This window comes from Quercus suber, unplaced genomic scaffold, assembly GCF_002906115.3.
Source record: "Quercus suber isolate HL8 unplaced genomic scaffold, Cork oak 2.0 scaffold_620, whole genome shotgun sequence".
Taxonomy (NCBI): Eukaryota; Viridiplantae; Streptophyta; class Magnoliopsida; order Fagales; family Fagaceae; genus Quercus; species Quercus suber.
In genome coordinates this window covers 41,893-58,101 of record NW_027070063.1, presented here as the reverse complement: position 1 = coordinate 58,101, position 16,209 = coordinate 41,893, and the positions used below count along the sequence as shown (strand labels likewise).

Genomic DNA, 16,209 nt, shown 5'->3' with positions numbered 1-16,209 from the left:
GTTCTTCAATATATCATGAAAAATTCTGGTGTCATAAATTAATGTGCAATTTTGCCCACAACTCGATCATGTGGCGAGTTATAGTTGGTGGAAGGTTACGAACAACAAGTCTTTTACAATAAACAATGTCAGTTTTATCTCTAGCTAGCATTTCAGCCACCACATCCGATGGATCAAACAAAAAATGAAAATTAGTTACATCAAGTTCAGCTCCCATCCTTGCAAGCCGATCAACGCAGCTATTTGCTTCCCTGAACACGTGCACCACTGAAGAGTTAGGGAATGTCTAAACCAGGTCCCTACATTCCGAAAGAAGAGGTTCAAGCATTATATTGATTATAGAAGGCGTTGAAACACGCTGAACAATAAACTCAACTTCCATTTCAATACAAATGTTCTCAATCCCCATTTGCTTTGCCATGGTGAGCCTGTCCCTCAAAGCTCAAAGTTCTGCCACTGTGCTCGAAGTGCTGCCCATCTTCCTCGCAAACCCGCCTATCCAATCTCCACTACTGCTTCTCAAAACACCACACCCACCAACCTTACTTAGATTTCCATGCATAGTCTCATCTATATTCAGCTTCACCCAACTCGTAGGAGGCTTGTTCCACTTCACTTATATTTACACTCTACTCGGCTTGTTTGGTTCATTGGGAACAATTGCAAAGTACTCCACTCCTTTTTTAAGGTGTATAGAACTCCTACTACTTTACCGGTCTGAAATATGGTTTTATTTCTCTGCAGCCAAATAGTCCATATTGCTTGAGGAAATAGAATTTTCCATGGTACATGGGGTCTCGGGTAGCTGGTGGAAGTCCCAAAAAACTTCTTCAACTAATCATCCAAATTCAATCCAAAAAAACCTTGGTTATTCTCCTCAAAACCCAGCTCTTTCCACACCGCTTTAGCAACCTTATAGTCCCTAAGAGCATCCGTAGCAGCCGTGGCAAAAATTTTGTCATTTTACCACATCAAAAGCCTACTTTATTATTTTACCACATCATTTTACAACATACCATTTATCAGATGTTCTATATTTCAATTCTATACATTAAAATAATATTTACTACCCATTAAAATAATATATTATCTCTACCCCATTATCATCATCAACAGCAACAACATCACCTAAGATTTTTGGGTTTGATTTGAGGTGCAAAGAGAGAGAAAGACGTTTGAGATTGAGGGAGAGGAGCTGGGAATCTGATCTAAAGAGGAAAGAGCACCGGTTGGGAGAGAGGGACAAATCGTGAGGAGAGAGAAAAGTCGAATAAAAAATAATAAACGCATATGCAACATTTTGTCCGTACCATGGTATATTTGTAACGTTACTGTTCAATGTTGCAAAAATTATAAGATTTAGAACATCTGATAAATGAGGTTGTTTGGTGTTTGGTGTGCTAAATGTGCCAAATATTTGGCATTTGGCACATTTAGCACATCTAGTGTGGATGCTCTAAGTGTATGAATGATAGATTCAGCCCCTTCATTACATAACTCACACATCCGGTCAAGGTTTAACCCTCTTGAACTAAGAACTTCCTTGGTAGGTACGTTGCGATGAGTGCATAACCAAATAAAAAATTTTATTCTAGGGGATGTATGCGCTTTCCACACCCATTGATGAGGGCTAGTGTCGGAGTTCAAAAGATTAAACCCTTTAGCTATGAGATATGCAGAATTTAGGGAGAAGGAGCCATCTTTAGAGAAAGCCCAAATGAGCTTGTCTACATGGGAAGGATTTGCTGCAATGGGAATGCCTTTAATTTCTTGAAAGATTATGTCAGGGACTATGGAATATATACACTCTGCGCTATCTATCAAGCTCTTGGCCGGGAGCTTGTCTTCCCCCTCACCCTTTCGCTAACTACAACTTGTCACATGGACGAATTGTGGATAAAATTATGCACTAATTTGTGGAACCAAAACTTCACATATATTATTGTAGAAAAATTGTCTGAATTTTGACTGAAGTGTTCCCCTCCATAGACTTTTCGTCTATGTGAGCCTGACACTTACGAAAAATGGTCTAAATATTCAGACTGAAGTGTTCCCCTCCATAGACTTTTCGTCTCTGTGAGCTTGACACTTACAAAAAATGGTCTGAATTTTGACTGAAGTGCTCCCCTCCAAAGACTTTTCATCTATATGAGCCTGACACTTGCAACTTTTTAAGAGCACAGAAGGACTTTTGGACTTTTTAAAAGCACGTAAGGACTTTTGGACGTGAAAAAGGGGTTACTCTGTATCCGATCTACTAATAAAATTAAAAGTAGAACTTGTAGGCCATAATAAAAATACTTCCTACAATAGAAAGTGAAATCATAAAAAAGGACTCTAAGAGCATTACCATCAAGTATGCCAAATGTCAAATATTTGGCATTTGGTACACTAAATACCAAAAAATACCTCACAGCAGGTGTTTCAAATGTGCCAAATATTTGACATTTGTGTCCATACTGTTCCAAATTTGGAACAGTACGGACACAAATGTCAAACCAAAAAAATGATATTTTATTCGACTTTTCTCTCTCCTCTCACTTCTTTATTTGATTTTTTCTCTCTCTCCTTAGAATCTGTCTCTCTCTCCCAACCCATGTTCTTCCTCTTCTCACAATCGAACACGAGCAAGAAGAAGGCAGCCCAGAAGAAGGCAATGGCGGCTGCCAAGAAAGGAGGAAAGGCAACTGCGACTTAGTTGAAATCAACGGCAGTGTCGAATTCGTAGAACCGGGCAGAGAAGTTGGTGAATGGGGGGTGCTTCTGATTTCTGATCTCTCTCTTTAGGTTGAAATTGGGTTGTGGGTTCATAGTTGTATGATAATGGTGACTAATTAGCTTGATTTGTTAGGTTTGCCATGATGGTGAACAGCTAAGATTGCCTCTCTCTTAGGTTCATCGATGGTGGTAGATGGGTTTTAACAATGACCAATGGTTGGTGGATTTGGGAGTTGAAGGTGGTGCTTGGCGGTGTGAGCTTGAAAATGGGTTTAGCCGATGATAGGTTTGGCTTTGTGGGTTTGGTAGGTGATTTTGTTTGCTGTGATCGATGGGTTCGGCCAGTTATTGTGTTTGGTGGTTAAAGATGGTGCTTGGTGGAGGTGTTGTTGAAGGTGGGTCTACGATTGCTATAGATTTGGTAGCAATTTTAGTTAAATATTATTTTAATGTGTGGATATATTATTTTAATGTTTAGAATCAAAGAATAGAAGATGTGATAAATGGTTGTAAGGTTGAATTTAATCAATCATCTTGTTGGCTTTATTCCGTGCCAAATTTACTTATATTTCAGTATTTAGAAATCCTGTATTTAGGTGGGAATCATGTAAGGGTAGTGTGTGTAAGAGCATGAAGAAAAACTCAAGATTTTGCACTCAGCAAGTGGCTCATGACTGGATCTCGCGGCTTGCAAGTCGCCAAAAGTGGCACATGTGTGGAGTATGCAAAGGAACTGAACAGTTACGCCAACTGGAGCACTACAAGACAAAAAGTCCAAACTGGCCATTCAGTTAGTTTGCGGCTTGAACTCGCGACTCAATCAAGTCGCGAGGCCAAGTCACTAGTCCACTCTGTTTTGGAAAAACTGACTCTTTGCATTCCATTCTCACTCTAGTTTAAATACCTCTTATACCCACGAAATGTAAAGAGCTTCTAGATAGAATTTTGAGAGAGAAACCCTGGAAAAAAACAAGATTAACTCATCTACAATCTTCAACTTTGTTTCTTCAAATTCCTCTACTCTCACCCACTCCATTGTTACATTCTTAAGAGGTACACTTAGCCAAATATTTTTCTCACCATACCCATACCTGTGAAAAGACTTTTTTGTGCTTAGGAAATAGTTACGAAGGGACCAATGGATATTGGTTGATGCTATGGGCTATAGCGGAATCCGGCAAGTTAAAGAAGACAAAAGTTCGGCGTAACCTTGTTGGAGCAAGAAGCTTGGAGGGCTTAGGTACACTGGGTAGATTAGGCTTTGAGGGTCTTTCACTGTTCATGTATCCCAACTTCATTCTTTAGTGGATTATTGACTGCTTGGAAGGTGGCGGAGAGATTTTACACCGAGGACTTCAGTTTCCTCTTCAATAACACATCGCTGTGTTGTCTTTGTATTTGCATCTCTCTTCCCTTAATCTTTGCCATTTAATTTCTACTGTGGATGTGATTTTATTTGGTTTAGATTATATTATCAATTCTGATTTAGCTTATTTACATTTTCTGCACGTACATTGTTTGTTAATAAGCTTGAATTGGTAATTTGTAATTTGGGAGTCTAAACGTTCAAGAGTATTTTACACACATTTTGAACATTCAATGGTAAATTGTAAAATGGTATGTCAAAATAATATAATCGGTTTTTAGTGTGTCAAAATAGCATTTTTTATAAAAGACCTAATGGTAATGCTCTAACAATCTTTCTAAAACTCAAAAAAAAAACAAAACAAAACAAAAAAAAAATCATTAACAGTAGATCATCAAGTCTGATGGACTACGCTAGATTAGCAACCGATTTTTTTCATTAAAAAATTCCAGCACTTAATATTTTATCACTTCTTTCTCTTTCTTCTTTGATTTGTTTTTGGGTCTCACACTCTCTCTTTGTTTCTTCTCGCATAACAATTCTTGTTCTCATTAAACCAATTTAATTTAAACAACAAATCTAAAATCAGAACAACAACAACAGATCAAGAACCAAAAAAAAAAAAAATAGAACATAATTTTTCTTTTTGGCTTCTTGGAAAATATTCAAATAGCTTTCTTTCATTTTTTTGCTATAAGTTCTGATTTTAATCTGTGAAACTTAGGTTCTTTTTATCAATGGTTTATGTGAATTATATTAAGGGAGCTATAACCATAATTTTTATTTTTATTTTTCATCTTTCGCTCTTTATTATTAAACTTTTTTTTGGTGGGCTTGTTGAGCTTTATCTACCCTGAAATCACAGAGAAAGAGTCACTTATCAAAAAAAAAAAAAAAAGCCAATCTGACAAATCTAAAATCAGAAACAACAACTGATCAAGAATAAGGAAAAAAAATAGAAGCCAATCTAACCCCTGGCCGCATGCACTCAGCAATAAGGAGGAGGAGCGGTAGTGAAGATGCAGTGGTGGCAATGCGATGGAGCAGGGGCAATTTTTCCTTTCTCTCTATACGTGTCTGTGTGTGTTTGAAGATAATGAAACCAAAAGGAAAAAGGGAGCGGTTTGGAGAAAAAAAGGATTGGTCTGAACGTGTTCTGACTTTTGTTTTTGATAAGTATGGTATTGTTTAAAGAAAATTAATTATAGGTTGACAATAAGGAAAAAAAAGGAATGGTCTGGCATCTCTCAACAACAGCTGAAAAGAGAAACAAACAAAGAAAACCAAAAAAAAAAAAAAAACGGAAGAAAGGAATGGTCTAAAACGTGTGGTTGACTTTTTTAATGATAATTGATAAGTATAGTATGTGTTTTGTTAAGGAAATTAATTATAAGTTAATGAATAATAAGAATAAAAATCTCTTAAATTAAGATTAAATGGGCTTTTCTTCAAATACTAAAATTGAAAGTGTAATTGATAATTTAAAATATAGCTAAAGAATTTGGAAAATATAGTTGTTGGGAAAAAACAGAGGAAGAATAAAGAAAGATTAAAATAAGAATAAAGAAAGAATGAAAAAATAATATTTAAATGGAATAAAGAAATGATAGAGAGTTTGTTAAAAAGTGTATTTAAAAAAGTAAATAAGTAAAAGATAAATGTAATTGTTTACTCTTCAAACAGTACAAAAATTTGAAGATTTTGTTGAAGATGCTCTTAACTTTTAGTGAAGGGTAAAAAATCACCATTATTTGTGTGGGGCCAGAAAATCAGACAGTCTCGGCGCACTTCAATCCAGGCCCAGAGGCCTGCGCCGAGGATGCATGAGAGGTCCGAGGATGAAAGCGCGATGTCCGCCCTCCGAGGAACATATCCGAGGATGACCCCGTCCTCGAACATCCGAGACCTCGGAAGTACGTGGGCACCACTCCACCAAAGGGGGGTCTTCTTGAATATCCGAGGAGGGGAAGGGCAAGTGCCACGCGTCGGCGACGGGAGCACGATGAAGGAGCCAGTCTTAGGCGAGCTATCACCTCCACATTTAATGCTCTCAACTAACGTCCTAACCACATTAATGAGGACAGGACTCCTGAACAGTGCTATCTTGGGTGCTGCAACCCACTAGAGGAATGGGGATGCGGCTGATGGGACAGGCTCTGAAGTGGTGACCTGACTGATCAACAAATGGAGGGTTAGAATCAGTTTAGAGAGGTATATAACGTAAGGAGTCTCTCCCGAAAGGGGGAACGAAAAAGATCCGCATTAAGGAGGACTGTAGCGACTTGTGCTCTCTAGACCTTTGTAATCAATCTTAAAAGAAATAAGAAGAAGGCCAATCCTCGGAGGACACGTCCGAGGAGCATTATTGTGCACCCTAATTCCTGTTTAAGTTGATAAACCTTCATGCAACCATGCAAGGCAGTTGTATCCCTTACTAGGGCCTAGTTCTTGAGCCCACTCTCTACAAATTCATTGAAGGGCAAGCTGGGCTTGGGTCCACTCTCTCTGCCTGAAGAAGTGTCCCAAATCCGATCCCTACAATTGGCGCCGTCTGTGGGGATGAACTCGTGCGTCAGTAAGGACAACAGCTAGGCATGGTAAGGTTAGAAACTCACCATGGGAGTTCCCGTCGACACGAACCAGCTAGACCCCAACGTCCGAATGACTATGGCGACACGGGGCACGACCAGAACGAGGAGAACGGGCGATTCCAAAAAGGAAGCGTGCACACCTCGCAGACTAGCAGAAGCCACACGCATAGAAGTGGCCACGCGCCCTAGGGAGGCGATAACGACCCAGCCGCGAGACCGCGAGGGGATAAGAGTCACACCTCTCAGAGGCAGGACGATAAGGCGGCCATACAGCGAGAGATAGATGATCTGAAGAGAAAGTTGCACCATGCACAGCGAAAGCGATCCGAGCCCGGCCTTGACTTACCCTCTGGCGACGAAAATGATGACTACTACAGGCAAAGGTCGACGACACCCCCGAGTGAAGTTTTCTCCCACGGGGATGAGCGCTATCAGAGGCGTAGGCGTGGCAGCCCCACCCCTAGGGGCTTAGAAAGTGACGCCATGAGCAAGGCACTGGACCGGCTCTCTAGGTCGCCCTTTACGCGTCGCATAGACGAGGCGATGCTCCCTCGGAGGTTCCAGCAGCCAACCTTCACCGTTTACAATGGCAAAACGAACCCCGTGGAGCATGTAAGCCAGTTCAATCAGAGGATGGCCGTTCACTCTAAAAACAAGGCGCTGATGTGCAAAGTCTTCCCGCCCAGCTTGGGGCCTGTGGCAATGAGGTGGTTCAACGGCTTGAGAACGAACTCAGTAGACTCGTACAGACAGCTGACCCAGGCCTTTGGTTCCGTTTTGTCACGAACAGCAGACCTCCTCGGCCCATAAGTGCATTGCTGTCCCTGACCATGGGCGATGACCAGACCCTTAAGGCTTACTCAGACAAGTATTGGGAGATTTACAACGAGTTGGACGGCAAGTACGATGATGTCGCCATCAACACGTTCAAGAACGGGCTCCTCATGGGGCACGGCCTGAGGAAGTCCCTAACTGGTAAGCCCGCCACCAGCGTGCGGCAGCTAATGGACCGGATCAACAAATACAAACGGGTGGAGGAAGACTTGCTACAAGGCAAGGGGAAGGAGAAAGCTATCCCTCAGGAGAAGAGGGATTCCAGGTCGGACTGATATAACAACGCCCGTCCAAGAAGAGATTTCATAGGGCAATTTGGGGCGACAAACGCCCACGCTATCGGCGCTGTGTTCCGAGAACCGGTGCACAAAGTGCTGGAAAAGATCAAGAACGAACCGTATTTCAGGTGGCTGAATAAGATGTCAGGGAACCCTAAGAAGCGTAACCAGGACCGCTACTGCCAATATCACCAGGACCACAAGCATGCTACAGAGGACTGCAAGAATTTCTGGAACTATCTGGATCAGTTAGTCCGGGAGGCGAGGCTTAAGCATCTACTGCACCATTCCAGCAGCCAGCATGGCCAGACCTACCAAGAGCCACGGAGGGACACAGCCATGGGGCAGCCCGCTGGAACGATTAATGTGATCTTGGCTGCGCCAGGAAGAACAGGCATGCGCCCCTCGCGGGTGCTTTCCGTGGCCCAAGTGGCCAACGGGGAGTCCCAGTCAGAGCCAAAGAGGGCCAGAAGAGGCTGTCACCCGACCCTAACTTTTTCCGAGGAGGACAAGGATGGAACCACCCAACCCCACGACGACGCTTTGGTGATCACCGTCAGGATTGGGGGCTATGACGTCAAAAGGGTGATGGTGGACTGTGGTAGCATGGCGGAGGTCATGTACCCCGACCTCTATAAGGGGCTAGGGCTAAAACCCGAGGACTTGTCGCCCTATAGCTCCCCCTTCATCAGCTTCGATGGAAAGCTAGTCATCCCGGAGGGCATGATCAACCTGCCCATCCAGACTGGCCCGGAAGTAGTGGAGGTGGACTTTATAGTGGTGAACATGTACTCCCCCTACACAGCCATTGTGGGAAGGCCTTGGCTCCACACCTTAGGAGGTATAGCCTCTTCCTTGCACCAGAAAGTGAAATTCCAGTCTGGAGACCGAATCCTTGAGATCCGAGGGTGCCGGTCAACGGCAAGGCAGTGTATGGTCATGGCCACCTCACGTCCGCAAGATACGGAGCCCTCGGCCACCATGGCCGAGAGCTTATAGCAACTAACCACCTCAGTGACACCAGCTGACACAGCCACCGAGGAAGCAAGGCTCGAAAACCTAGAGAAAGTGGTCATCGACGACAACCAAGAGAGGTTCTTTCAGGTCGGAACCCAACTGCCTCCCCGAGAGAAGGAGGAGTTGCTTAAGTTTCTCAAGAGTAACCTAGACGTGTTTGCATGGGACCCCTGCGATGCCCCAAGGATTGACCCATCCTTCATCTGTCACTGCCTTAACGTCAACCCCTCGGTGATCCCTAGGAAGCAACCACCCCGACGCCCGTCAAAGGAGCACGTCGTGGCAGTTAAGGAAGAGGTCAATAAACTCAGCGCGCGGGCGCCATTAAAGAGGTATTCTACCCCGAGTGATTAGCCAACACTGTGGTGGTCAAGAAGAAAAGTGGGAAATTGAGGGTTTGCGTAGACTTCACGGACCTGAATAAGGCATGCCCAAAAGACCCCTTCCCAATGCCACGGATAGACCAGCTGGTGGATACAACCGCGGGCCATCCTCGGATGAGCTTCCTAAACGCCTTTCAAGGCTATCACCAGATCCCATTAGCCTTGGAGGATCAGGAGAAGACGGCCTTCGTGACGCCCATCGGAAACTACCACTACAAGGTGATGTCATTCAGCTTGAAGAACGCTGGATCTACTTATCAAAAGATGATGACAAGAATGTTCGAGCCGTTGTTGGGCAAGAACATTGAGATCTATGTTGACGATATTGTGGTGAAGAGCAGATTGGTGTCCGAGCACCTGCGGGACCTCGGCTGTATATTCGACGTCCTCAGAAAGCACAGGCTGCGACTAAATGCATCTAAGTGCTCGTTTAGCGTGGGATCGGGCAAGTTCCTGGGCTACATCATCACCCACCGGGGGATCGAGGACGACCCCAACCAAATCAGAGCTATTCAAAACCTAAGGCCTCCGCAAAACCCCAAAGAGATCCAGAGGCTTGCTGGGATGATCGCGGCCCTGAATCGATTCATTTCCAGGTCGACTAACTGATGCAGACCGTTCTACCTCCTGCTCAACAAGTGGAAGGGATTTGAGTGGTCCGAGCAATGCGCCACGGCCTTCCAATAGCTCAAAGATTACCTGGCCCGACCTCCCATCATGTCTAAACCAAAGGCCGACGAGGTCCTATACGCATACATTGCTGTGGTGCACCACGCTTTGAGCCTGATGCTGATACGAGATGACGGTGGCGTCCAAAAACCGGTCTACTACGTTAGCAAGTCATTGCACGAAGCCGAGGTCAAGTACTTACCCTTGGAGAAAGCCATACGTGCCGTGGTCCATGCCACGCGAAAGCTGCCTCATTACTTCCAGGCCCACACGGTGATCGTCTTAACCCAACTACCCTTGAAGTCCGTACTTCGGGCCGCCGACTACACGGGAAGAATCGCATAGTGGAATACCATCCTGGGGGCCTTCGCCGTTAAATACATGCCTCGGACTGCCATAAAGGGCCAAGTTCTAGCAGACTTGACGGCGAAGTTCGCCGAGCCGACTATAGAAGTGGGAACCGAGGGAAGGATTGCGGATGAGAGGCCAGTGGGAGTGGTCTTTATCCCGAGGCCACCGTGCTGGAAAGTATATGTTGATGGTGCGGCAAACCAAAGAGAGTCGGGAGTAGGACTAGTCTTAGTGTCCCCTGAAGATCATGTCATAGAGAAATTCCTGAGGCTCGGACTCCCGGCCACAAACAACAAGGCCGAGTACGAGGCATTATTGCAAGGTATGGCCATGGTACAAAAGATGGGAGGAAAGTCAGTGGAGATGTTTTCAGACTCGAGACTGGTAGTATGACAAGTAACGGGAGAAATGGAGGCCCGAGATCCGAGAATGCAAGAATACCTAAGCCAAGTCAAGCGCTTGCAATCGAATTTCGACCCTTTCAATCTGTCTCATATCCCCAGGGGTGGGAACAGCCATGCCGATTCATTAGCCACGCTCGTAACTTCCTCGGCAGACAGTCTACCTCGGACCAAACTTGCAGAGCACCTGGAAAGGGTGAGCGAGGTGACGAAGGAAGCGATCCCTATCCTTAGGGTCAGAGTGGGTCCCAGCTGGATGGACCCCATTGTGAGATTCCTCAAAGATGATATCCTGCCCCAAGACAAGTCAAAGGCTGAGAAAGTACGAAGAAAAGCTCCTCGGTTCTGGTTGTCCCAAGATCACAAACTATACAGGCGCTCCTACTCGGGGCCATACCTGCTATGCGTCCACCCCGAAGCAGCAGAATTACTGCTCGAAGAGCTGCATGAGGGAATTTGCGGGAGCCACACAGGAGGGAGATCCTTGTTTCACCGATCCGTCACACAGGGATACTGGTGGCCGGGGATGCAGCAAGAGGCCCAGGATTATGTCAAGAAGTGTAACCAGTGCCAAAGGTTCGCCCCGAATATCCATCAGCCAGGAAGAGTCCTTAATCCCTTGTCCAGTCCGTGGCCGTTCGTCCAATGGGGCTTGGACATTGTAGGACCATTCCCCAGAGCGCCAGGGAATAAGAAGTATCTGTTGGTGGCCACGGACTACTTTACAAAGTGGGTCGAGGCCGAGCCACTGGCCAACATCAGGGATGTAGACGCAAAGAAATTCCTTTTGAGGAACATTGTGACACGATTCGAGGTCCCCCACACCCTTGTCTCGGATAATGGACTCCAATTCGATAGCTAGGCCTTCAGGAGGTACTGTCATGAGCTTGGTATCACAAATAGATACTCAACGCCCGCCTACCCTTAGGGAAACGGGCAAGCCGAGGCCGTTAACAAGGTCATCGTCAGCGGGCTTAAGAAGAGACTAGACGACGCCAAAGGGAGATGGGTAGAAGAGTTGCCCCACGTTCTCTAGACATACCGGACCACGCCCCGGCGATCAACGGGGAAAACACCCTTCGCCTTAACTTATGGTGCCGAGGCGGTGATCCCCCTGGAAACAAGCTTCCCGACGCTAAGGACGAGCTCTTTCACCCCAAGCAGCAATGATGAACTGCTAGGGAGGAGCCTGGACCTGGTAGAAGAACGAGGGGAACGAGCGATGATCCAGCTGGCCTATTACCAACAAAAGCTCAAGCAGGGGTATGATACCAATGTGAGGCTCAGACCACTAACACCGGGGGACCTGGTGCTGAGAAAAATCGTAGGGGCTGCTAAGAACCCTTCTTGGGGAAAGCTGGGACCCAACTGGGAGGGGCCCTACCGAATTACGTCAGTAGCGGGGATAGGTGCATACTACTTAGAAGATCTAAACAAAAAACCTGTACCCCGTCCGTAGAATGTAAATAACCTGAAAATGTATTATTATTAATGAAGGAGCCTTTTTGGATTCAAATGTTTACCCTATTATGACTATGTGTCTCGCGTTCTGACGACAAGACTAAATGTTAGACAGAACCAAGGCATTGCATGGTCCTCGGACTCAAGCCTATTGGGAAACTAACTACTTCAAAATATCCTAAGTGTTAGACAGAACCAAGGCATTGCATGGTCCTCGAACTCAATCCTATGGGGAAACTAACTACTTCAAGGAATCCTAAGTGCTAGACAGAACCAAGGCATTGCATGGTCCTCGGACTCAATCCTATGGGGAAACTAACTACTTCAAAATATCCTAAGTGTTAGACAGAACCAAGGCATTGCATAGTCCTCGGACTCAATCCTATGGGGAAACTAACTACTTCAAGGAATCCTAAGTGCTAGACAGAACCAAGGCATTGCATGATCCTCGGACTCAATCCTATGGGGAAACTAACTACTTCAAGGAATCCTAAGTGTTAGACAGAACCAAGGCATTGCATGGTCCTCAGACTCAATCCTATGGGGAAACTAACTACTTCAAAATATCCAAAGTGTTAGACAGAACCAAGGTATTGCATGGTCCTCGGACTCAAGCCTATTGGGAAACTAACTACTTCAAAATATCCTAAGTGTTAGACAGAACCAAGGCATTGTATGGTCCTCAGACTCAAGCCTATGGGGAAACTAACTACTTCAAATCGAAACCCTACCTAGCCCTTGAGACATAAGGGGACTACCCACGCATACATTCTTTCCCATTATCATTGTTACTGACGTAATTGGCCGGGATACAATTCAAGTTAAATTCATGCAAATAAAAAGAAAAGAGAGGAAGTAGATAGCATGCAAACAAATAAACAACCCAAAATAGATATGAAGGGAAATTAAACTCCCATTACAATAATGTGTCCATAGAAGTTGCGTGGCAAAAGCCACATTACATAAAAAAAAAAAAAAAAGGGAAGGAAGAACAACAAAATAAAATAAAATAAAATGAAGTAAAAAAAAAAGCATAGGAAAGGATCAAATAAACAGTAAAGGCAGGTCAGGCCGAGATGCCAAGGGATCTACTCCTTCTGCTCAGGTTGGGCAGGGGCAACCTCTGGGTCCTCTGAGCCTTGGCCTAAGGGGACGGCCTGCAGAGGTATGGCGGGAATGGCTGCTTCCTCGGTGGTGGGGATTTGAGCGTTGGAAGGAACCTCCACTACCTCTTGGGGCGCCTCCTCGCTCGGATCTTCCTTTAGCTCAGCAGCCCCTACCTCCTCAACAACCTCCCCAGCCTCGGCGCCATCAGGGGCGGTTTTGCAGATAGCATGGGGGCAGTATACGCTCTCCGCCTTCCACAGGTCGGACGAGGCCTCTACCCCAGCTTGTTTGAGGGCCTCAGCCCAAACCTGGGAGCAGTAGCGCCTACATACCCCCAGAACTTGAGCTTTATAAAGAACCTCTATCTCAGCCACCCCCTCAGCATAGGCTGCAGTCTCGGCCTCCTCCTTAGCAGCCAGCGCCTCCTCCTTGCCAAAATCCGCCTCGACCTTAGCCCGTTGAGCCTCGCCTTTGGCCCACTCTGCCTCCCTCTGGGCCGCCTCGGCCGCAGTCACCTTAGCCTGTAAATCCGCGATCGGATCCCTCGCGATCTGCAGCTGCTCCTCCGCCTCGCCCAGGCGCCTTGTCTGCTCCTTGGCCTGGTTCTGGGCACCCTCAAGACCAGACTCTGCGCTGTCTCGAGCCCTAGTCATCGCCTTCAAGTCCTCTCTGGCCATGGCAAGGCCAGCCTCGAAGTTCTTCAGGGTTCGAGTAGCCTGAAGGCGCCTATCACGCTCCTGGTCGAGGGCCTTCCCCTGGTCGTTAGCCGCCCCCTCCAACCTATAGATAGCCTGGACAACCTGCCAGAGTAACCAATGCACTATAAGCCCAACTCAAAAAAGAAAAAAGAAAGAAGAAAAAAGGAAAAGAAAGGGAGGGAGTCGAAATTATAGTTCTTACCATCCCCATATATCACTTAAGGCTGAGGAAGACCTGCTTGCTCCTCAAAGAGTTCAGCTCGGCCATGTCTGCCGGGAGCAGCAGGCACCTCTCCTGCGCGTCGGCCACATGCGCACCTTCACCCTCATTGAAGTCTCTAAGGGAGGCGTCATCCCTCAAAGGCTCCCCATGGAGCATTGAGGCTGGGAGCCAAGCCTGAGCCTCGGACAAGGTGTTGACGACCTGCCTGTCCTGGCTCTCGCCGCCTATCTTAATCTGCTTGGACGGCCGCAGAGTGTTGTCCTCCTCCTGCGAGGACACTGGCTTATCCTCCATAAGCCTTTTGCCCTTATCCTTCTTCTTCTTAGGGTCCGCAGGCACGGACCCAGAAGGTAGGTTCGTCTGGGAAAGAGGAGGAGGAGGAGGGGGAAGCTTCTGCTGGGCGGAAGTCGACCTAGTCTTGGGAGGAGGAAGGGGAAGCTTCTGTTGGGACTTCCCCGGCTGGCCTTTGATCAGGTCCAGCAGGCTGGTGTGGGGTTTCCTCTAGTAACCCATTATTGGCCGAGGAGGGGCTTCTAAAGCAAGGAGGTCTGCTTCGAACAAACGAGGGTCGCCCAAGTCCCTAGGAGAGTCCTTGGACAGATCAAGCTAGTTGAAAACGTCAAACGCTTCCTCTTCCTGCTCTGGATCCTCCTCGGCAGCCTCGGCAAATACGTGAGAGGAAGAGGGAACGACTAGAGTGACAACTTCTGGATCGGAGGGCTCCTCGGGGAACAGAAATCCGTCCTCGGTTACAGTAATTTTCTGAAGCCGAGGATCGTTCGCTCAGATCACGTGCTTCGGAACCGGAAACGATTTCTGGACAAGAGTATACCCCAAAATTTTGTGGGCGGCTCTAACTTGGTGGTCGTCCTCGTTTATAAAGACTGATGCCCTCAGTACCTTCTGCAAATCCTCCCGGTTGACCAAGTGAAAATGGCGCTCAAAGGTGTGCGGGTCTGCAGGGAAAAAACACCACCACATTAGTAAAAAAAAAAAAAAAGAAGGAAAAAGACGAGAACTTGAAACCCCTCCTACTCTCACTGCCCCACCTGGTATTCCCTCCGTTGTTGAGCAGTGAAGGCCATCGTGCCACTCCCCGGACACGATGAGGAAATCCTCGTTCAGCCCCTTGCTGGACTTAGGGAGGCACTGGATGAGCCGTACCCTGTCATCCCTCGTCTTCAGGTAATAGGACTTGCCCTTAAGGAGCTGAAGGTTGTAGCACCAGTTCACGTCATGGTGGGTCAACCTTAGCCCCATCTTCTCGTTCAGGGCATCCACACAGCCCAAAATCCTAAAGACGTTTATTGCACACTGGGTAGGGGCCAACCGGAAGTGCGTGAGGTAGCCCCTCATCACCGGCCCCATGGGGATCCTCATCCCCCCTTCGAGGAAGGCGACAATAGGAATTACCACTTCGCCCTCCTATCTTTGTAAGAGCCAATCCCCATCCTCACAGTATCTCAGACCTACATTGCTAGGAATCTCATAGTCGACGATGAATTTCTCCATCTCCTCCTCAGTGTAGACGTATTTCTTAAACCTACTCATCCCAATTGACGCCTAAAGGAACTAGGAAAGAACAGACGAAGGAGAAGAAGGGGTAAAGAGGAAGAGAGCTCAGAGAGGGATAGAGCGACTTACTGAAAAGAGGAGGAGCTCCTCAGATAGGCTTTTTGTGCTAGAGATGTAAGTGAGAGTGTGGTTGAACTCAGGAAAGATGCACAAGAAATCTTGACTGCAAATAAGAAACAGGAAGAAGCAGTTCGAATGGGTATTTATACCCCAAATTGAAGAGCCACGCGAGTTTTCCCACCCATAAATGCGAGACAAACCTCCACCGTTGGATTTGTAACGCCTCGTTAGACGTGGGGAGCACAGAGCCACCTGAATTTAATGAGAGGCACGTTACGCGCTCCGAAACATCAGCAACGCGCCTTGGGCAGATGGATAGACCCCAGGGCTGACAGGGTGTAACGCTCGACTAAGCACGGAGTAGGCCCGAGGATGTCAAAACCCTTCCCCCCGCCCGAGGATGCGTGCATAAAGGTTTTGAGGGGCTATTATGGGGCCAGAAAATCAGGTAGCCTCGGCCCACTTCAATCCAGGCCT

General features: G+C 46.6%; 1 protein-coding gene across 1 annotated transcript; it reads left to right on the top strand.

The window, feature by feature from the left end:
• The first annotated feature begins 7,928 nt into the window (after nucleotides 1-7,928).
• LOC136064075 (uncharacterized) lies at nucleotides 7,929-8,786 on the top strand. The gene has a single exon (XM_065765306.1). It carries the CDS (start codon nucleotides 7,929-7,931, stop codon nucleotides 8,784-8,786), a length of 858 nt encoding a protein of 285 aa, XP_065621378.1.
• Nucleotides 8,787-16,209: the final 7,423 nt, after the last annotated feature.